Source organism: Cherax quadricarinatus, chromosome 1 (genome assembly GCF_038502225.1).
Source record: "Cherax quadricarinatus isolate ZL_2023a chromosome 1, ASM3850222v1, whole genome shotgun sequence".
NCBI classification, from domain to species: Eukaryota; Metazoa; Arthropoda; class Malacostraca; order Decapoda; family Parastacidae; genus Cherax; species Cherax quadricarinatus.
In genome coordinates this window covers 77,392,247-77,415,421 of record NC_091292.1, presented here as the reverse complement: position 1 = coordinate 77,415,421, position 23,175 = coordinate 77,392,247, and the positions used below count along the sequence as shown (strand labels likewise).

The 23,175-nt window shown below is 36.7% G+C and overlaps 1 protein-coding gene across 6 annotated transcripts in view; it reads right to left on the bottom strand.

Annotated features, from left to right (window-relative positions):
* Positions 1-256: 256 nt before the first annotated feature.
* Positions 257-23,175, bottom strand: part of FER (tyrosine-protein kinase Fer) — a 605,512-nt gene continuing 582,593 nt past the window's right edge. For all 6 annotated transcript variants that reach the window (XM_070082985.1, XM_053776767.2, XM_053776781.2 and 3 more), the window contains 3 exons: positions 13,362-13,484; positions 7,390-7,512; positions 257-6,598 (listed from right to left, as the gene is read on the bottom strand). In XM_070082985.1, the coding sequence (XP_069939086.1) occupies positions 6,459-6,598; positions 7,390-7,512; positions 13,362-13,484 (386 nt within the window). In that variant the 3' untranslated portion in view covers positions 257-6,458. The remainder of the gene's footprint in view (positions 6,599-7,389; positions 7,513-13,361; positions 13,485-23,175) is intronic.

The window sequence follows — 23,175 nt, the reverse complement described above, 5'->3', positions numbered from 1 at the left end:
TAGCTCAACTTCTTCAGTTAGTTATGTAGTAGGTCCACGAACTATAGCTCAACTTCCTCAGCACTAACTCAATCAACAGCTGAAATTACAACCACACCAACATAACATTTAATAACATAGAAAAACTAACAGATTAAAAATTTTGATTAAAGTTGAGCATCAGTGCCATAATTTACATTGACTTTCAATGTCTTTTGCAACGGCATTATTCTAGGAGCTGTAATGGAGACTGCTGGTGAAGGGTAGTTATTTTCCATTTCGGCATTAAATATTTTAATGGAAAATTGACTTACAGAGAATAACAAGAACAGGTTGTGTGTTAGTTAATAGTTGGCAGAAGAGGCAAAAAAATGTGTGATCTGGTATTTAGCGGTGAAACCAAATATAAAAAATTGGATATTGCAAAGCTTATTGCTGTTGTGTCCCACTCCTCATGTAATCAACAATGTAATTACTGCATTATAAAATAATGAAGAATGAAGTTAAAATAATATTGTAAGTCTTAATGAGGTGTCACAAAATGGAATGATACTATCAACATCTAAACTTTTGTAAAAACAGCCTTAAAATACTACTTACTTATATGAAAATAGATTAAAATTAGAAAATAAAAACATAATCAGACGAGGCACTAAATCCAGTAAAATTAGAAAAAAATATTACTTTTTCAGTTCTTCAACTGTGGCAAATCTGGAAAAAAAAATTGTGTAAGGCACAATTATTAAACGATTTTTCTTACAGATTAAAAGAACCTATTTACTAAATGTTGCTATAAATAAAACTGAAATCAAAGGAAAATTAATTTTTGTGGTGTGATGAAGATAGTGAAAAAATCACTCATTAGCAATATCAGTATAAATGTGCATAGTAGTTTTTTCCATTTATTTATGCCAAATTATGATAATTTTTCAATTTTGTTTATGTTTTCCATTATGATGACAGATGTGCTTCAAGGTGTTTTAGTATCTGAAATATGTAGAGATTCATGGCATTATAGCTCGACTTCCAATATTCATCATAATTATTTTTTTTAACAAACCGGCCATATCACACTGAGGCAGGGTGACCTAAACAGAAAAGCAAAAGTTTTTCTTTTTAAAATTAGTAATTTATACAGAAGGGATTACTAGCCCCTTGCTTTCAGCATTTTAGTTGCCTCTTACGACCAGCATGGTTTGTTGTAAGCATGGCTTGTCCTAAGAGGAAGAATTCTGTTCCATTTTCCCATGGAGAATTCACCATAAACAGGTAAAAAATTTTTTTTTTCTTAATTCTAAAGATTATTTTTGTCTTCTAACACTCATACAAGGAAATGTTATGATGTTACAACTATTTCAAGATATAAAACTCCTCAAAACTTGGAAATAAGTCACAGCATTTGACAAATAAGTTATCCTAAGTTAAATCTACATTAGTGTTTTTTGGCTGAATTCTGCTGTTAGCATCATGAAATTGTGACTTTTAGTTACAGTAGGATCATGAAATTGCAGTAAATTTGGAGCAAATAAGACCTCTTCTGACCAGTTCCACACCCTTTTGAGGTGTGATGCTCCTTGAAACACTGAAACAAATCACACTGTTTTACTTTATTAGATTATTCTTAGAGAAATTTATTTAGTTCTAGATAGTAGGTTGGTAGACAGCATCTGCCCAGGGAGGTACTACCATCCTGCCAAGTGAGTGTGAAACAGAAGCCTGTAATTGTTGTACATAATGGTAGCAGCACTGTATGACCCTTGTCAGTTTAGCGCTTTCTCTGATAATAATAATAATAATAATAATAATAATAATAATAATAATAATAATAATAATAATAATAATAATAATAATTTTACATGATGGTAGGATTGCTGGTGTCCTTTTTTCTGTCTCATGAACATGCAAGATTTCAGGTACGTCTTGCTACTTCTACTTACACTTAGGTCACACTACACATACATGTACAAGCACATATATACACACCCCTCTGGGTTTTCTTCTATTTTCTTTCTAGTTCTTATTCTTGTTTATTTCCTCTTATCTCCATGGGGAAGTGGAACAGAATTCTTCCTCCGTAAGCCATGCGTGTTGTAAGAGGCGACTAAAATGCCGGGAGCAAGGGGCTAGTAACCTCTTCTCCTGTATATATTACTAAATGTAAAAGGAGAAACTTTTGTTTTTCCTTTTGGGCCACCCCACCTCAGTGGGATACGGCCGGTGTGTTGAAAGAAAGAAAGAATAATAATAATAATACATAATAATACATAATGGTAGGATTGCTGGCATCTTTTTTGTCCCATAAACATGCAAGATATCAGGTATGTCTTGCTACTTCTACTCACACTTAGATCACACTACATATGCATGCACATGCATATATATACACACCCCTCTGGATTTTCTTCTATTTTCTTACTAGTTCTTGTTTATTTCTGCTTATCTCTATGGGGAAGTGGAATGGAATTCTTCTTACGTAAGCCATGTGTGTCATAAGAGGCGATTAAAATGCCAGGAGCAAGGGGCTAGCAACCCCTTCTGTATATATTACTAAATTTAAAAGGAGAAACTTTCGTTTTTTTCCCATTGAGCCACCCTGCCTGGGTGGGATATGGCCAGTCTGTTGAAAGAAGAAGAAATTTATTTAGTGTACTTTATGACTGAATTCCACTGATGATATCATGCAATTGTAATAAATCTGAAACAAGTAAGGCATCTTCCTGCCAGTTCCACACCCTGTTTGCTGGCAGGGAAGCTGGTAGTAGCAATACAGATTCTGGTTGTTGTTGCTGTTTACACGTGCTACTGAGGCAATATTACCCATATACTGTGTGGACCCGCCTAGTCCTAGAGTTTGTTTCCAGACTTAAGGAGGTAGAAGGTGATCCACAACACTGAGTACATAAAATGGTTGCAGGTGGGATATGTGAAGGCATACAACATACACTGGACAGTCTGGTCTCCTGATGTATGGCAAAAGTCAACTGCAAAAGTGAAATACTGTCAAAAGGCTGTTTTTAACAAAGTTCAGATGTTGAATTTGTCAATCCGGTTTATGACGCTTCAGTTAATACATTACCAAAAATTCTCCAAAGATACACTGACTTCATTTTCAGATATAATACATCTTATGATATGGCAGTCACATACAAATTCAGATACCTTCAATCAGACAATTTAAATGTTGCAATAACACTCACAGAATTGTTCCCACAAAGACTTTATGCACAACTGCAATACTATATCTTTTCTTACCCTTATGGAGGGTACAGTACTGCATAATTATTGTGAACATAAATAATCCACACTTCAATCTCTCTTATTAATTATAACACACTGGTTGTATAAACATCAACAGTTATAAAACAAATAAGTATAAACTAAGAAAAATATTAATAGGCAGCGGCAGATATATACAAAACGGTGTCTACTGGGATGCAGCAGATCACGTAAACAACAATTCCACAGTTGTTCTTATCTTCAAATATGTTAGTGGACTAGATATATAATACACATATACAAACAATGTTACATACACAAGGATTTATTTCTCAAATCTGAAGATGAAAATTAATTAACTGAAGCTCTCGAATTATTCTATAACAAATATATTACAGTAATTATAATATACCAATCATTAACTTTTTTGTTCCACACACTTCTAAAAATTTATTGCAATAGTCAAAGTTTTTAATGATGCATGAAACATATACCATAAAAATGCACATGAAATAAATCAATCAGAAAACAAATGTGAATAGTTTCAAATAACATACTGTTTGAATATAACAAATTTACTAAACCAAAAAAACTGTATGTATGGTATGTGCATACAATGTATAGTGTATGTACAGACAATACATATATAATCTTTACCATACTCAAAAGTCATGATATAAACTGTCATTTGCAGAATAATTATAACCTGTAAACTGATCTATTTTGAGTGCATATACAATATGTACTTGAAAATTTATTTTGTTAAAAATTATATTTATACAGTAAAGCCAATTATATTAATAATCCAGTAATATTTTTTTACAGTCCTTCTATTTACACACTTTTTAATAACTTTGTTTCATGATACTACACTTAAGACACATCCACAGCCCAACCAGCAACGATAATTACAAATAAAGAGATGCATGCACATACAAGTATACGCGACTACATGTACAGAGCCATACAAACACATATCTAACATGCACTTACGAGTGACTACCAGACACAGACACAGACACAGAGACACACACAAACACACAGAAGCACATGCAACAAATCTCACAAATTATTTGTTTCATTTGAATATCCCATCATTTTTCATGGCACACATCTAATTAGTACATAGCAATTGTATGGCACTCTTTTATCCTTGTTGCCAAATTTATCTGCTAATTTCTTGTAGACTGCAGAGGGAAAATGGCAAAACCTGCCATGTACACAAGACATTTTGGTTAAAAACAGGTTAAAACAAGTGTACAGTATCATCAATACACAAAAGACATGTCTGCTGCCATTTTTATACACATGTATCTTCAAAATTAACAAGTGGTTGGATTACCTTTCAAAATAGATATTTTTCCAAAATTTACAATGCAGTTTTTTATATTGCACTTATTTAGAGAACAGTTGTATTGTAAAACTATATAATAAGAAAAAATAATAATAATAATAATAACAATAATAATAATAATAATATTCATTGCTGATAATAATTTTTTTGAACAACAGATATTATAACTCAAAATTATAAAGTATGTACAGTAATGAAGTACTGTACTGTATATATAACCTACTCCAATATTATTCTAATACAAAACTATAATTAACAGCTGGAGTTAAAAAATAAATAGATTAAGGCTTTCTATATTGAGAAAATTTTCTTGAGTCCATATTCATCACCAAGTTTACAGTAACCTTGTTTAATAATAGGCTTAAAGTTTAATTAATAACAAAGATAATAATAATGCCAGACTATAAAAAGAAAAAACTTTTGCATTGTATCTATTCACTGAATATTTCAACTGGCTCACATATACCATAAGTTATGAATTCTTATTGCTCAGTCAACACTTGTGACAAATCTTCAATTTATTCATATTAATTATTTTTGATACCAAAGTTCAGTATTAATCACAGGGAACATCAACATATTAATACATACATGGTATCTCAACAATACCAAAGGTTTCTTCTTGATAACAAAATTGTCAGAGTTTGCGGTGTCAGTTCATAAAAGACAGTTCATACGGAGTATATATTTATCAGTAAATTAATTTACTGATACATAACTCAAGGTGTCAGTTCAGTCGAAATTATATAAATAAAATTTAAATATCTAAATGCAGATGCAGTATTTATACTGTCTGGTTTTCTACTAAATGAGAAAATGTCAGTTATGTCAGTTCTAAAGTAAGCAATAACTGAAAACAAAAAGAAAAGTTATACTTGTAATTAATTCAGTGTGCTTTGAACAGCATTTGTTATGTTCAACAGATTAATTACACATAATGAACGTGACACTATTTTATGATGAGAGTGCTAGAGTATGCACTGGTGTAGCTACACATTCAAAAGCTGAAAGCTCCTCCACCAATACAGCCACAATGTTATGTGATATGTCTCTACTAAAGTATAACAGCATCATATTCATCTATGATAGAAATATGCACCATAAAGTTCATCATGAAAGGCATTATACAGGAAGCTGATGGACCAGAAGCACCCACTTAACAGGCTTGCATATGCTACTGTCTTTATATAGTTGCTACTGTTGAGCTCTTTGTAACAATAGACCAAGCACTATTATGCCCTAATTCTGCAGAGCTGATTGTGACCAAGTTATAATACACTAACTAATTATTAGAATGACATAGCAATATTTTTTCCTCACTATCAACCATTGATAAAAAAATTGTCTTTTATGATAATTATTAGCCTAGCTATTAACATATGCCAAAAATCTTAGAAAGATATCATAATGGATTTGTTTTGACATAATTTTGTCAAAATTACCTTTACTGAGCATTAGAGAATTCCTCCTCATTAATTTAAAAATCTACATAATATATTCACATATACTGCAAACCCATAACCACAAAGCTTAAATTCAGAAAATTTAAACACAACCAGTACTGTAAGCCAAAATTACAAGTCACATAACAAATATATTATGAACATATAGGATGTAATAGCAAATGTTCATTGTTCAATGTAAAAGTATTGCAGCCATTAATCACTGCTGAAACTTATATACAACCTGTGGCAGTTCAGTATCCAATACACAGTTGCAAGGCACAGGTACAGTACTTGCATTTTCAGAACTTCCAATCTACAACTCGTAAGATACTTTCATATACAGTACATATATCAAACAACTCCATACACATTCTAACATTATCACCAGAAATATTCATATAAAAGTTTCACTACAGGGAATATCACTATAATGAATTACTTTATAATTCTAAGAGCACACTTTGCTATAGCGAAGAGTATATGTTGTCGACAGCGGCATATATCTCTGGGAAGTGAGGTCTGTTCTCAGGGTCATACTGCCAGCATTTGAGCATTAGTTGATACATCTCCTCTGGGGTGTTGGGTGGTGCCAGCATACGGTATCCTGAAATTGCCAAGTCAGTTAACATAAATAAAGAAGCAGAAGGGAATATTTACTAAGGAGTGAAGGAAAGGAGTAGGATCAGTTTACTTGTGACAGAATGACAATAGCTAAGTTATTCAAGGCATCACACAGTAATAGTAAGAAAACTTAGAGGAAAACACAAGATAATTATTAAAAATATATTGGCAGTTTGGAGGGATATGTTCTATATCTTTATATGTATATGCTTCTAAACTGTTGTATCTGGGCACCTCTGCAAAAACAGTGATTATGTATGAGTGAGGTGAAAGTGTTGAATGATGATGAAAGTATTTTCTTTTTGGGGATTTTCTTTCTTTTTGGGTCACCCTGCCTTGGTAGGAGACGGCCAACTTGTTAAAAAAAAAAACCTGGAATATGCAGTGTAAATAATAAGAATTTATACATGCATAACAGTTAAGTTTTTAAGGGGCTAAACTCTAGACAGAGGAATATCCAACAATCTTGAAATTCATTACATTAGTACTGTACTGTATCACTATAATTACACCAACTGCATGCTGGCAACCTCTACTAGTCATTGCTTAAACCTTGTTCTGCCTAGGGGCCAGGGCCCATGTCTGTGAGTGGATGGCAGGCCACACCTATCGCCATAGTTATTAAATATAGGTAATAATACATACTAAACTCAGACATATTTAACATCAATTGATCTATGGCCCATGGGCCAGATCTGGCCCACAGGCCACAGGTTGCTGACCCCTGGCTTAAACCCTTGTTTTAAATATTCAACTGTATTATAAAAAAAATACCTGAATCAATCATCTCTCTGGCTTTCGTGTTGGAGTAGCCATGATAAGGCACTTCTCCTGAGGAGAAGATCTCCCAGCACAGCACGCCATAGCTCCAAACATCACACAAGGACGTGTACTTGCCTGGCCAAAAAAATACTTTGAATGAAGAAACTCCTTTGAGTGATGTACTTAATTACTTGTTACATCATTTATGTAAAACAACACCTTATGGTGTACTAAAGGAAAAAAAAAACAATCAGAAAACTATAGTGGTAGTGGAACACGTACTTTTTATAAGCTTGGCGAAGCATAATAGAAAGAAAACTGAAGACTCACCAAATAAAATTTAGGATTTGCATATACATAGCAAATTATATAACTTTTTACAACAATCTCTGCCAAAAATGCCTTTAACCCTTAAACTGTCCAAATGTAGATCTACATTTTCACTGCCAGCACTGCAAATATTTTGAAAAAAAAAAAAAAAAATAAAGAGGGCAATTTTCTGTGTGTAATAAGACCCAAAAAAAAAAAAGGATCAGTAATTACCAAGATATAGGATTGCAAAGTTTGCGCTGGATGCTTACCTGATGGCAACATCGAGTCCTGCAGCTTGCAGAAGCGTTGCCGATATACCTTTTTTTCTCATTTTTGTTTTATTTTATATAATTTTTATTTTCTGATAATTACAATTTATAGTAGTTCTTGTGATTTCATAGCCAATCTTTGTTCTGACACAAATATTAGGTACTGAAATAGTACTCAAATAGTCACAAACACCAAGGCAGGTGAACATTTTCACCTGCCTTGGTCATTTATTACTATCTAGAAATATATATAGAAAGTACAGTGGACCCCCGCCTTACGATATTAATCCGTTTCTGAGAGCTCATTGTAAGCTGAAATTATCGTTAGCCGAATTAATTTTCCCCATAAAAAATAAAGGAAATCAAATTAATCCGTTCCTGACACCCCAAAGTATGAAAAAAAATTTTTTTTTACCACAGGAAATATTAATTTTAATACACACAAACTGAAGAAGACATGCACAATTACTACTCTACTAAGAATAGAATACATGACACTTACCTTTGTTGAAGATCTGGTGATGGTTGATGGGATGGGAGGAGGGGAGAGTGTGGAAGTTATTGTTTAGAAGGGGAATCCCCTTCCATTAGGACTTGAGGTATCAAGTCCTTTTCCGGGGTTACTTCCCTTCTTCTTTTAATGCCACTAGGACCAGCTTGAGAGTCACTGGACCTCTGTCGCACAACAAATTTGTCCATAGAGCTCTGTACCTCCTGTTCCTTTAAGACTTTCCTAAAATGGGCCATAACTTTGTCATTGTACAGGTTGCCAACACGGCTTGCAGTAGCTGTGTCAGGGTGATTTTCATCCGTAAAGGTTTGCAGTTCAACCCACTTTGCACACACTTCCTTAATCTCTTTTTTCAATTCCATACTAATTCTCACCCTTTTTACTACAGGGATGGCACTAGAAGCTTTCTTGGGGTCCATGGTGACTTATTTTGCAGTTACAAGTACAGGTGTCCCTCAACATTCGCGAGGGTTAGGGGATCAAGAGCCTCGCGAATGTTGAAAAACCGTGAATGTTTGGTGCCCCAATATATTGTAGGGAAATATAATACAATACTGCTTAACTTGTTGAACCATGAACAATCATAAAATACATGAAAACATCGTAAGTTGTACTAAATATATACATGTTATGCTTTAATAACATGTATGTTATTAAATACCACAGACTCCACCACTGCCTCCACCACTTCCTCAACCAATGCCAGTCCCTACTACCCTCCCTCCGACCCCCGCAACTGGCAGCCAGCCCTCCCACCACTCAGTGTGGTGAGTGTTTTGTTTGTTCATTATTTGCTATTAAACTACAGTATAAATAATGTAAACACATTCATGACTGAATATTGGAATGGCTATTTGAACAGGTATTGGACGGTGACATCATGTGTTTACTCTTGAACACAGCAAAGAATCAAACATTTCTGCTACTGCTAATAATAACAATAGTAATAATAATAATAATAATAATAATAATAATAATAATAATAATAATAATAATAATAATAATAATAATAATAATAATAATAATACGATATAATTGAAGAACGAAATTGTACAAAAATACGAGGGAGTGGTTGACACATCGTCAGTGTGGCTTTGTTTATGCTGGAGTGAACATTAGTCTCTCTGCTCTTCCAAACATTTCACAATAATTCAGCGGTTGAGGCAGTGATAGAGACAGTGATAGAGACAGTGATAGAGGCAGTGATAGAGGCAGTGATAGAGGCAGTGATAGAGGCAGTGATAGAGACAGTGATAGAGGCAGTGATAGAGGCAGTGATAGAGGCAGTGATAGAGGCAGTGGGTGAGGCAGTGGTATTTACTAACATATACGTATGTTATAAATAATAATAGTACATGTTAATATTAATAACATTTATAATAATAATAATAAATGTTATTCATAATGTACTATTATTATTTATAACATATATGTTAGTAAATATCACTGCCTCTATTGCTGCCTCTACCACTGCCTCTATCACTGCCTCTACCACTGCCTCTACCACTGCCTCTACCACTGCCTCTACCACTGCCTCAACCACTCCAGTCACACTCAATCTACAAGCACCAAACAATGAATTATTGTGAAATGGTTGGAAGAGCAGGGAGACTAATGTTCACTCCAGCATAAACAAAGCCACACTGACGATGTGTCAACCACTCCCTCGTATTTTTGTACAATTTCCTTCTTCAATTATATCGTATTATTATTATTATTATTATTATTATTACTATTGTTATTATTAGCAGTAGCAGAAATGTTTGATTCTTTGCTGTGTTCAAGAGTAAACACATGATGTCACCGTCCAATACCTGTTCAAATAGCCATTCCAATATGCAGTCATGAATGTGTTTACATTATTTATACTGTAGTTTAATAGCAAATAATGAACAAACAAAACACTCACCACACTGAGCGGTGGGAGGGCTGGCTGCCAGTTGCGGGGGTCAGAGGGAGGGTAGTAGGGACTCGCAGGTGGCGGGAAACTTGAATATGATTTGGCGGCTGGGAATTTGGTGGCTGGGAATTTGGCGGTTGGGAATTTGCGAATGTGTGAAGCCCGCGAAAGCTGAAAACGTGAATGTTGAGGGAGACCTGTACAGTGGAACCTCAAAAATCGAACGTATCACATATCGAACGTTTCGAAAATAGGACCATTTTTTCGGACAAACTGTGTCCCTATTAACGAATGCGCCCCTATTTTCGGACCGCTGGGTACAGGACCTGTCTGCCACCCGCTCTGTCCGCATCCCTGCGCAGGCGCCATGAGCAGTCTAGCTTTGTTTATGCTTGAGTGAACACTAACCTGCGCTCTCATTCACACGATTATTTCTTTTTGTGTTTAGTGCTTGTGAGACTGTGAAATAAGCTGCCATGGGCCCAAAGAAACTTGCTAGTGGTACCCCTGTGGTAAAGAAAGTGAGAAACACCATAGATGTGAAGAAGGAAATAATACAGAAGTATGAGAGTGGTGTGAGATTCGTTGAGCTTGCCAGGATGTATGGGAAGAACAAGTCGACCATCAGTTCTATCCTGTCAAAGAAAGAACAAATCAAGGAAGCTGATGTTGCGAAAGTTGTTAATATAGGGAGTGGATGAGGTGCCTTCTTCAAAGAATAAGGAGATTTGTGCCAAGTGGAATGATGTCCAAATGTTTGTGCAGAAGTACCACCCTGAGCAAGCTGAAACAAGCCATCTTTGCAACAAGTTCAGTGACAGAACCATGTCCCATTTTAGGGAAATGTTAAAGAGGCACCAGAAACAGAGGACTGTGGACAGTTATTTTGTGAGACAGGGGTCCAGTGACTCTCAAGCTGGTCCTAGTGGCATTAAAAGACAGAGAAGGGAAGTAACCCCAGAGAGGGCTTTACCTGAAGTTCTCATGGAGTGGGATTCTCCTTCCAAACACTAACCCCAACTCCCTCTCTCCTCCTCCCTATCTTCCAGATGCCATCACCAATCTTCAATAAAGGTAAGTAAAAATGTTATTTTATATGTATTACTATACATAATTAAAAACTATAGTATTTGTTGTATGTAAAACTGTAATTAATCTCTATAAAATGTATGTTTTGTGTGAATATTTTTGGGTTTCTGGAATGGATTAATTGTATTTCCATTATTTCTTATGGGAAATATTGCTTCGAATTTCAGACTTTTCAAATTTAGAACTAGCTCCTGGAATGGATTAAGTTCGATTTTTGAGGTTCCACTGTACTAAAAACACTGGGATAATGTGAAATGTACCGAATGTATGCGTAGATGCGACCGTGCTGGGTGGCTTGTAAACACTGGTGCTGAGGCCACACGTGGGACGCGTCCCGCACGAATTACATAAGGCGAGTTTTTTATCGTGAGGCGAGGCAAAATTTTTGCATTGAAATGCTTTGTAAGGCAGATTTAACGTAACACAATGCGTTCGTAAGGCAGGGGTCCACTGTATTTATAAGTCTCAGCAATGTTTTAGACATGCTGGAGTATATACAAAACTCCTTGAAGCATGGTGTTAAGATGAGTGTCACTAAACTTCTGAGTGTAGCAGAGGAGTGACACTTGATGAACGTGCACTGTTCCAGGGAACCCTGGCTTTATTTGTTTTCACTGTTACACACAAACATGTCTGTCTGTCTGTGTTTGTCTATTTGTCTGTATCTGTCTGTCTGTGTCTGTCTATTTGTCTGTATCTGTCTGTCTAGCTCTGCTCATCTGTCTGCCTGTATGTGTCTGTCTTTCCTTCTGCTTGTCTCTCTGTCTCAGGGAGTGGCTCATAAACCACAGGTATTACACATGATGCAGTCGTCAAGTCTGATTCCTGAGCAAGTGAAATGCGTATTACTTGCCAGTCATGCTTATTATGCCTTATATCTACAAGCCCTGTATAGCACTTTGCCTGGATTTTTTTTGGTTATCCTAGGTAATTTACATTTTGTGTAATAATTGTACTTATGTGTACCCGTGACAGACAGAGACACACAGACAAAGACAGACAGACAGACAGACAGACAGACAGACAGACAGACAGACAGACAGACAGACAGACAGACAGACAGACAGCCAGACAGCCAGCCAGCCAGCCAGCCAGCCAGCCCAGCCAGCCCAGCCAGCCCAGCCCAGCCCAGCCCAGCCCAGCCCAGCCCAGCCCAGCCCAGCCCAGCCCAGCCCAGCCCAGCTCAGCCCAGCCCAGCCCAGCCAGACAGACAGACAGGCAGACAGCCAGACAGCCAGACAGCCAGACAGACAGCCTGCAGAATACTTATTACACATGTTCCAGAATCATTTTTCTTTACTTAGGGCAAAGGTTATAGGATATTCTGGTAGGATGACACTACCAGTGGTATCAGAAATGAAAAGATGTTGCACATGGGTTATTATTGAGGTTTTTGATATTTCCTCAACCATTTGTGACCACATCCATCTCAAAGCCACTAAACTCTGGGTCAACATCACTTTCCTCTTAAAAGGGGAGTGTTAATACGACATGACATTAGTGAATTCCTGGCGTTTGCCATGCTATTTGCTCTAGCTGGCACTCAATTGAGCTGGTGCTCCCACAAGGTACTAAGTGGTCCCAGATTTTTTTAATACTGCACACTCTGAGTGTTAAGATCCATTCTATACTGACCAGGCATCTCAGGCCAATTGTGCCAAATTTGGAGGCAGGAAAAATAAAACATATACGTATATACATTTGGAGCACTAGCGGTACAAAAGTAGATCTACGTTTGGAGAGTTTAAGGGTTAAACCTTCTATCTTACATTCAAAGTGTTGTACTGTAAGTTGTAAACATTATATTAAAAGGTCTACAATAAAATCTAAATTCAGATTTTTCCTGAAAATGTGAAAGTCTGTATCTTACAGTCAATTTTATTATTTTTCACTAAAAACTCACCGAAGTTAAGAGCCTCTGGAGCAGTCCATTTGATGGGAATTTGTTTCATACCATCACTGACAATATATTCCTCTTCCTCCCGTGACATGCCAAAGTCAGAGATTTTGACAATGTTTCGGTGACCTGTGAAGCAACAAGAATAAAAGTTAAAATATCACTGTCACTAATGCTTAGTTATGTACTAGAGCAGTGAACCAAAACTATCATAGATGAAGAGGTTCATAATTTTCCTGTAGATTTACACAGAAATTTGAATAATTAGTCTAACACACATGTTCAAACCTAACAATATCTTCATAGAGGGTTGCAGGATTGTTAGTTTGTCAGAATTTCTCCTGATGCAGACCTTATTGCAGAGTCACATGATGACCTGCTCAGTGGAGTGTTTGGTCACCTGACCAAAAGTCTAGTCAATCTGTGACTTGACATAAAACTAACTGTAAAAGATATGATTTCTAGGGTACCTTTTTCTATAAGCCATATCAAAGAACATATAAAAAATGGAAAATAGGTTTACCTGGAGAGGGCTTCGGGGGTCAATGTCCCCGTGGCCTGGTCTGAGACCAGGCCTCATGGCCAATCAGGGTCTGATCAACCAGGCTGTTACTGCTGGTGGCACGCAAGCTGATGTATGAACCACAGCCTGGTTGGTCAGGTACTGACTTTAGGTGCCTGTTCAGTGCCTTCTTGAAGACAGCCAGGGGTCTATTAGTAATCCCCATTAAGTATGCTGGGAGGCAATTGAACAGTCTTGGGCCCCAGACACTTACTGTGTTGTCTCTCAGTGTACTCGTGGCACCCCTGCTTTTCATTGGGGGAATGTTGCGAGCTGTATAGCCCTTGTGGTTTAGCACTTCTTTTTGATTATTATAATAATAATAATAATGTGTCTCCTGCTGAGTCTTTTGCTTTCATATGGAGTGATTTTCGTGTGCAGGTTTGGTACCAATCCCTCCAGGACCTTCCAAGTCAATATTATATCATAATGACTATCTGTCCATTTAACTTTGTTTACCATTACTTAGTTCAGTCCCTTGTATATTTTCTCCTTTATTTTAGATTTAACCCTTTGAGGGTCGACAGGCCCTCTCCGAAACTCGTTCTCAGGGTCGGCCAAATTTAAAAAAAAAAAAAAGACACCAAAAGTTTGAAATTTGATAGAAAGCTTACGGAATTATGCTCTCGCAAAGTTAGCGGTCTCGGCGATGTTTACGCATCGGCGTTTTTGCCCACGTTGAGCCCCATTTTCGGCCAATTTCACTGTACTAGTCGATAAAAAACATGAATATTTCGCTAGAACTCCATTTTTTCTATCGAATGGGTGCAAGAAACCACCCATTTATGAAATTCAACTATCCAGTACAGTGGTCAGAATTTAGCAATTTTGCCAATTTCACACAAATTTCAAAAGATGCCAATTTCCGAATAGGGTCCAGAATAAACAAGAAAGACATTCCTGGCACTAAAATGACATTTCCTCTAGTCATTAGTCACGTCTCAAGGCCCCTCTTATATTCTTTTGCTTTCCACTTTGAATTTTTATTTTCACAAAAAATATAAGATTTACTGTTATGCAGACTACTGCATTAGTGTAAAAAATGGTATAAATATTATTGGTGCACTTGTGAAAGAATATTAGACTCACCAGTCGACGTGTATTGCACGCTTGGCACGATTTGTTTACTTTTGAAGTTTGGTAAAAATCGAACATTTCTGCTACTTTGAGCTCAATTTCAAGGCACCTTTCATTGTAAAACCAGTCAAAATCATCTCAATTTCTGTAATATGTCTTCCATTCTATAAAATGAGACCAAGAAAACTAGAATACAACAATAAATACCATACGAAAATACACTGCAAAGTCGCTGATTTATTCAAAAAAAATGGTCAAAGTTTTTTTTTTCTCATTATGCACTGTGTGCTGCAGGATTTTTTTAAGACTGTGCACACTGACCACATAGACCCATTCTTTCATATGAAGGCCTACCAGCTTTCTCCCACTAGATTTGAGGCCGCTAGAATTTATGAGTACTAGTACGTCAAAAACCCCTACGCGTAAGACGTACTAGTACGACCAAAACCCTCAAAGGGTTAAATAACTACCTTAGTTCATATATTCACAAGTGTTAAAATAATCAAGGTGCTATTCTCAGGTGCTAAAGTGTAATACGTTCATTCTTTTAATATTAAATTCCATAGTTCCCTTATTTGATTACCACTTTATTTGTTCACCACTACTTATTTTAGCCCCTTTTATATTGTCTCCTTTATTTTAGCTTTAAAGAACTACCTTAGTTCATATATTTACATTTGTTAAAATAATTCAGGTGCTATTTTTTAGCTTTAGAATATTTACTTTGTCTAATACTTAAGTCTAATTATAGATCCACTATAAATCTTATGATTACAAGCATTGATCCTGATACCAACCTCTTATTGAATGAGTTAAATGAATCAAACAGTAACTGTAATTACTACATAGCAGAACAAACAAAGGTGCTTCTCAGAGCCAACAACAACATAACTGTCTTTAACTACAATGTCAGATCTTTAAGCAAACATTATGATGACCTTACAGCATTACTTAATTCCCTGCATGCCAGTATGCCCATTATTACTCTCACCAAAACCTGGCTAAAGCCAGATACTACAGACATCTATGCCATTCCTGGTTACACAGCCATACACAACTGTAGGCCAGATCAACAAGGAGGTGACACAGCTATATACTACTCAGACCAACTAGAATGTATCACTAATACTTGCACAAGGGATGAACATGGGGAATATATAATAGCTAAATTCAAATCCAAATACCTACAAAAACCTCTCACAGTGATAAATATCTACAGAGTACCACAGTCAAACATTAGCCGCTTTAGTGAAAACCTGGGAAGTATGATAACTGACGCACACATGAATAAAGATCACTTACTACTCTCAGGTGACTTCAATATAAATCTCCTGCAAGACCAGGACCCACACGTTACTGAATTCACAAACACTATGAGTAACTGCTTGTTACTACCAATGGTAAAAAAACCTACAAGAATTACAGAGACTAGTGTTTCCCTATTAGACCACATCTGGACCAACACCATATCCCCTTTAAAATCAGGCATAATCACAGATAATACCACAGACCACTACTCTACCTTTCTCATAACCAATCTAGGCAAATTATCCCAAGACACTACTAAAGTAACCTTCAGACTTCACAATGAGGCAGCCATTAATAACTTCACAACAGCAATGACAAACATCGACTGGCTAACTGAGCTAGAAACCTATACAGATACTGACGAATGTACAGTGGACCCCCGCTTAACGATCACCTCCCAATGCGACCAGTTATATAAGTGTATTTATGTAAGTGCGTTTGTACGTGTATGTTTGGGGGTCTGAAATGGACTAATCTACTTCACAATATTCCTTATGGGAACAAATTCGGTCAGTACTGGCACCTGAACATACTTCTGGAATGAAAAAATATCGTTAACCCGGGGTCCACTGTATTAATAATTTTCTAAAAAAGACCCAATACCTCTATAACAAGCACTGCCCTAAAAAAACCAAACAGATCACAGCTAAGAGACTGAACAGTCCCTGGCTAACATCTAGCATCCTCAAATCCATAAATATAAAGCACCTATACAAAAAACAGTATAGAATGGGTCACATAACCAGAGACCAAACAAAACGTTACTCATCACTCCTAACCAGCCTGATAAGAAGGGCAAAAAAATTGTATTATGAGAACAGATTATCCAACTTAAAAGGTGATATAAGAAAGACCTGGAAAACCCTATCTGAAATTCTAGGAACAAAAAATATATCAGGAAACAGAGCAATCACACTAACAAAACCAGATGAACCCCAACTCCCACCAACTGAAACAGGAAACAGACTCAATGTTTTCTTCTCTACCATAGGAAAAAACTTGCCGATAAAACCCCAAGCTCAAATACCCCACCCAATGACTACCTCACTGGCAACTACCCGAACACACTGTTCCTAGCTCCGACTAACCCAACATAAGTCTCCCTTTTTATCAACACACTAAAAAACAAGACAGGAGATTTAAATATCTTACCACCCTTTATATACAAAAAAGCTTCGCAAGTGCTGTCACCAATCATTGCAACACTCTTTAACAAATCCATGGAATACTCTACCTTCCCCACAGTTCTCAAAATAGCAAGGGTCACCCCTGATACATAAAGGAGGAGATCAAACAGACTTGAATAACTATAGGCCAATATCCAACTTACACCCTCTCTCTAAAATCTTTGAAAAATTAATTCATAAGCAAATCTATTCCTACCTCATCTCCCACAACATACTCAACCTCTGTCAGTTTGGGTTCAGGCCTAATAAAAATGCGAATGATGCTATTATACACATGTTAGAACAAATATACACTGCACTCGAGAAAAAAGAAGTTTCATTGGGGATCTTCATTGATTTATGTAAAGCTTTGCGAGGGGCTTGGACTTCCAGCAGGCATGCGTGAGCGTGTTTGATAGGAGTGAATGGAGACAAATGGTTTTTAATACTTGACATGCTGTTGGAGTGTGAGCAAAGTAACATTTATGAAGGGGTTCAGGGAAACCGGCAGGCCGGACTTGAGTCTTGGAGATGGGAAGTACAGTGCCTGCACTCTGAAGGAGGGGTGTTAATGTTGCAGTTTAAACTGTAATGTAAAGCACCCTTCTGGCAAGACAGTGATGGAGTGAATGATGGTGAAAGTTTTTCTTTTTCGGGCCACCCTGCCTTGGTGGGAATCGGCCAGTGTGATAATAAAAAAAATAATAAAAAATTTTGATACAGTTGACCATGATTTGCTGCACATAAAATTGTCTCACTATGGTATAAGAGGGCACTGTCTCAACTATCTAAAGTCGTACCTTAGCAACAGAAGCCAATATGTGTACACAAATGGAGCAAACTTTTCCACACAGCCAATTACAGTTGGTGTCCCACAAAGAAGTGTCCTTGGCCCTCTTCTCTTTCTCATTTACATAAATGACCTACCAAATGCATCACAACTACTCAAACCCACACTATTTGCAGATGACACTACATGCGTCTTCTCTCACCCAACCCCAGCCATGCTAGCCAATACTGTAAATACCGAATTACAGAAAATATCTACCTGGATGATGATTAATAAACTTACTCTCAATATTGACAAAACCTACTTCATACAGTTTGGAAACAGAACCACCCATGTCCCTCTTAACATAATGATAAATGGATCACTTATCACAAAGCTCACAGAGGGAAAATTCTTAGGAATCCACCTCGATAATCGACTCAAATTTCAAACACATATACAACACATTTCCAAGAAAATCTCCAAGACTGTAGGCATACTACTGAAGATGTGGTACTATGTTCCACAGTCAGTCCTCCTGGCCCTATATCACTCACTCATTTACCCCAATCTCACCTATGGAATTTGTGCATGGGGGTCAACAACAATAAACCATCTCAGACCATTAATTACCCAACAAAAGGCTGCAGTCAGAATAACAAATTCCCACTACAGGCAGCATACTCCACCAATATTCAAAACTCTAAACTTACTCACCATACAAACCATCCATACTTATTATTGTACCTACTACATACGTAGAATACTTAACTCGGATATAAACCCTCCCCTCAAACTTCTCCTTACCAACCTCAACAGAACACTTGACCACAACACAAGGCACAGATCACTCTTTGATGTTCCTCGTGTCCATCTCACACTATGTAAAAACACAATTCACATAAAAGGCCCAAAAATCTGGAATTCATTACCTGTGAATATAAAAGAAACACTGTCTGCTTATCAATTCAAGACTCTTCTTAAAAACCACTTACTCACCCACAGCTAAATAAATACTGGTTAACTGTATCTCATAAATGTAGTATAACCTGTGACCCTGTCAAACTATGTTTTTATGTAATTACAGTGGAACCTCAAATTTCGAATGTATCGCTTATCGAACTCTTCGAAAATAAAACTCTTTTTTCGAACCAACTTTGTCTCTATTAACAAACTTGTCCCTATTTTCGAACCGCTGGGTACCGGACCTGTCCGGCAGCCTGCTCTGTCTGCGTCCCCACGCAGGCGCCATGAGCCAGTCTGGTTTTGTTGATGCTTGAGTGAACACTAACCTACACTCTCATTCAAACATTTTACAATTATTTCATTGTGTTTAGTGTTTGTGGGACTGTGAAATAAGCTACAATGGGCCCAAAGAAACTCACTAGTGGTACCCCTGTGGTAAAGAAAGTGAGAAACACCATAGATGTGAAGAAGGTAATAATACAGAAGCGGAATGATGTCCAAGTGGAATGATGTCCAAATGTTTGTGGAGAAGTACCACCCTGAGCAAGTTGAAACAAGCCATCTTTGCAACAAGTTCAGTGACAGAACCATGGCCCATTTTAGGGAAATCTTCAAGAGGCACCAGAAAAAGAGGACTGTGGACAGTTATTTTGTGAGACAGGGGTCCAGTGACTCTCAAGCTGGTCCTAGTGGCATTAGAAGACAGAAGGGAAGTAACCCCAGAGAAGGCTTTGATACCTAAAGTCCTCATGGAAGGGGATTCTCCTTCCAAACACTATCCTAACTCCCTCTCTCCTCCTCCCTATCTTCCAGATGCCATCACCAATCTTCAATAAAGATAAGTAAAATGTTATTTTATATGTTTATTTAAATTTATTAATACATAATTGAACACTATACAGTGGACCCCCGGTTAACGATATTTTTTCATTCCAGAAGTATGTTCAGGTGCCAGTACTGACTGAATTTGTTCCCATAAGGAATATTGTGAAGTAGATTAGTCCATTTCAGACCCCCAAACATACACGTACAAACGCACTTACATAAATACACTTACATAATTGGTCGCATTCGGAGGTGATCGTTATGCGGGGGTCCACTGTATTTGTTGTGTGTATGTAAAACTATTATTAATCTCTATAAAATGTATTTTCTTTTTTGTGAATATTTTTGGGTTTCTGGAACGGATTAATTTTATTTCCATTATTTCTTATGGGAAATATTGCTTTGCTTTTCAGACTTTTCAAATTTAGAACTAACTCCTGGAATGGATTAAGTTCACATTTGAGGTTCCACTGTACATTAACTAATAGAATATTCCATTCTCTTGAATGCTCAGTAACTCATCAAAGGCAATACAAATTTGTACAACAATAAAGCCTCTTATTTCAAATACACATTTGTACTTCATGTTGTAATTTGTTTACTGTATTTTTACCACTGAATATATCATTGCTTAGTTAATCTTATGTTAATTTTAAGCCTGCCCATAATGCTCTGCATACAAGGGGCTTTTGGCATGTACACTCAACCACTGTATTTCTTTTGTACAACTATGTATCTATGCATCATGTCCAAATAATAATAAATAAATAAATAAATAAATGAATGTCTCTCTCGCCTGCATTCGAGGGAATACAGATCAAGGACCTTCAACCGTTCCCAGTAGTTTAGGTGCCTTATCGCACTTATGTGTGCACTGAAAGTTCTTTGTACACTCTCCAGGTCTGCAATGTTGCCAGCCTTGAAGGGGGTCGTTAGTGTACAGCAATATTCCAACCTAGAGAGCACAAGCGATTTGAAGAGAATCATCATGGTCTTGGCATCCCTAGTTTTGAAGGTTCTCATTATCCATCCTATCATTTTCCTAGCGGATGAGGTAGATATATTGTTGTGGTCTTTGAAGGCGAGATCCTCTGACATTATCACTCCCAGGTCCTTCACATTACTTTTCCACTCTATTGTATGGTTAGAATTTGTGGTATACCCTGACACATTTTTAATTTCTTCAAGTTTTCCATATCTGAGTAGTTGAAATTTCTCCTCGTTGAACTTCATATTGTTCTGAGTGGCCCATTCGAAGATTTGGTTGATGTCCGCTTGGAGTCTTGCAGTGTCTTTGATGGAGGTCACTGCCATGGTGATCCGGGTGTCATCCGCAAAGGAAGACACGGAGCTACGGCTTGGCGGAACATTTTAATTATTTCTTTTCAGTAGACAATTACAAATTCAAATGTTTTTCCTTATTATTGCTTAGGTAGTTTGGAACACTAAGTATCTAACATTTTTTGTTTAATAAGATATTTTTATCAGATTAATATTTAAATTTTTAAAAATAATATTTTTAGTTTTTGGCTATATGTTGCAAAATATCTCCTAATGAAAGATGCTCATTATTATTATAATCAATGAGAAGTGCTAAACCTGAAAGAAGCTCAGCATAACAAACTACATAAAATATTAAAAAATGAGCATGAGTGAAGCATAAAGATAAAATTAAGATGACTGAAGCAATAATAAAGAAAAATGTTCGAACCTTTATTATCTCCAAAACCTGTAAGCTGCCTATTATGCTCAGTCACTGTCAAACATGCTAGACAGGGTTTTTTTTTTTTTTTTTCAGTTTCTGTTCAGACAAGATGAATATGGTGGCAAAGAGCCATTGGTGAATGGTCAACAAACTGTGGTACTTCAAGGAAAGAGAAGCAATGGAATGGAAGCAAGTACAACATCCACACATCTGTCAGAGAATCTGTCCATGAAAAATGCAGACACGAGTATTACAGTAGAAACAGTATTAATTGTGATTGAAAGAGTAATGGAATAATGTTCTTGAGTTGTATTCTTAATTTTTATGAACACAGTTTCACTTTCAATGAACAATGCATATTTTGCAGTCAGCCTACAAAATTATCAGGGAGAAAAAGAGAAGCTATCATGTCTTTCCTTTAAGAACTAACGATTTTCAATTATTCAATGCAGTGATGACTAAGCTCACATTTATTTATGCAAGATTTGATTATTTTTTATTTTTTTTTTATTTATCACACTGGCCGATTCCCACCAAGGCAGGGTGGCCCGAAAAAGAAAAACTTTCACCATCATTCACTCCATCACTGTCTTGCCAGAAGGGTGCTTTACACTACAGTTTTTAAACTGCAACATTAACACCCCTCCTTCAGAGTGCAGGCACTGTACTTCCCATCTCCAGGACTCAAGTCCGGCCTGCCGGTTTCCCTGAACCCCTTCATAAATGTTACTTTGCTCACACTCCAACAGCACGTCAAGTATTAAAAACCATTTGTCTCCATTCACTCCTATCAAACACGCTATTTATCATCAAGTATGCAAATATAAACTTCTGAATGAGAAAACTGGTTCTTACAGCCTACCAGTTCACCAACCACACTGAACAATCTACTCAGTCAACCTAATGACATTTGTAAAGATGTACTCAGGAAAGTGGCTGACTATTGATAGAAAATGATGGACAGGTAACGATTAGAGAACTTGTCTACAAGATGATACCTACAGTGTCAAATACATGATGACTAAGATTGTAGGGCAACTTTTAGAAGTACAGAAACATCTATACTGAATGCGTTTTGCTTACTGGAATGGAGTAGAAATTTTCAAAAGGAAACTGAATCACTACCTCTGCCAATTGCCACATTAACCCTTTCAGGGTTTCCGATGTACTAGTACGGCTTACGCACCAGGGTTATTGACGTAGTAGTACGCCTAAATCCTAGTGCCTTCAAATCTAGCAAAAGAAAGCTGGAAGGCCTACATATGAAAGAATGGGTCTATGTGGTCAGTGTGAGCAGTATAAAAAAAAAATCCTGTAGCACATACTGCATAATGAAAAAAAAAAAAACTTTGACCGTGTTTTTGGTTTAAAACAGCGATTTTGCACTGTATGTATTTTCGTATGAGATTTATGGTTGTATTCTAGTTTTCCTGGTCTCATTT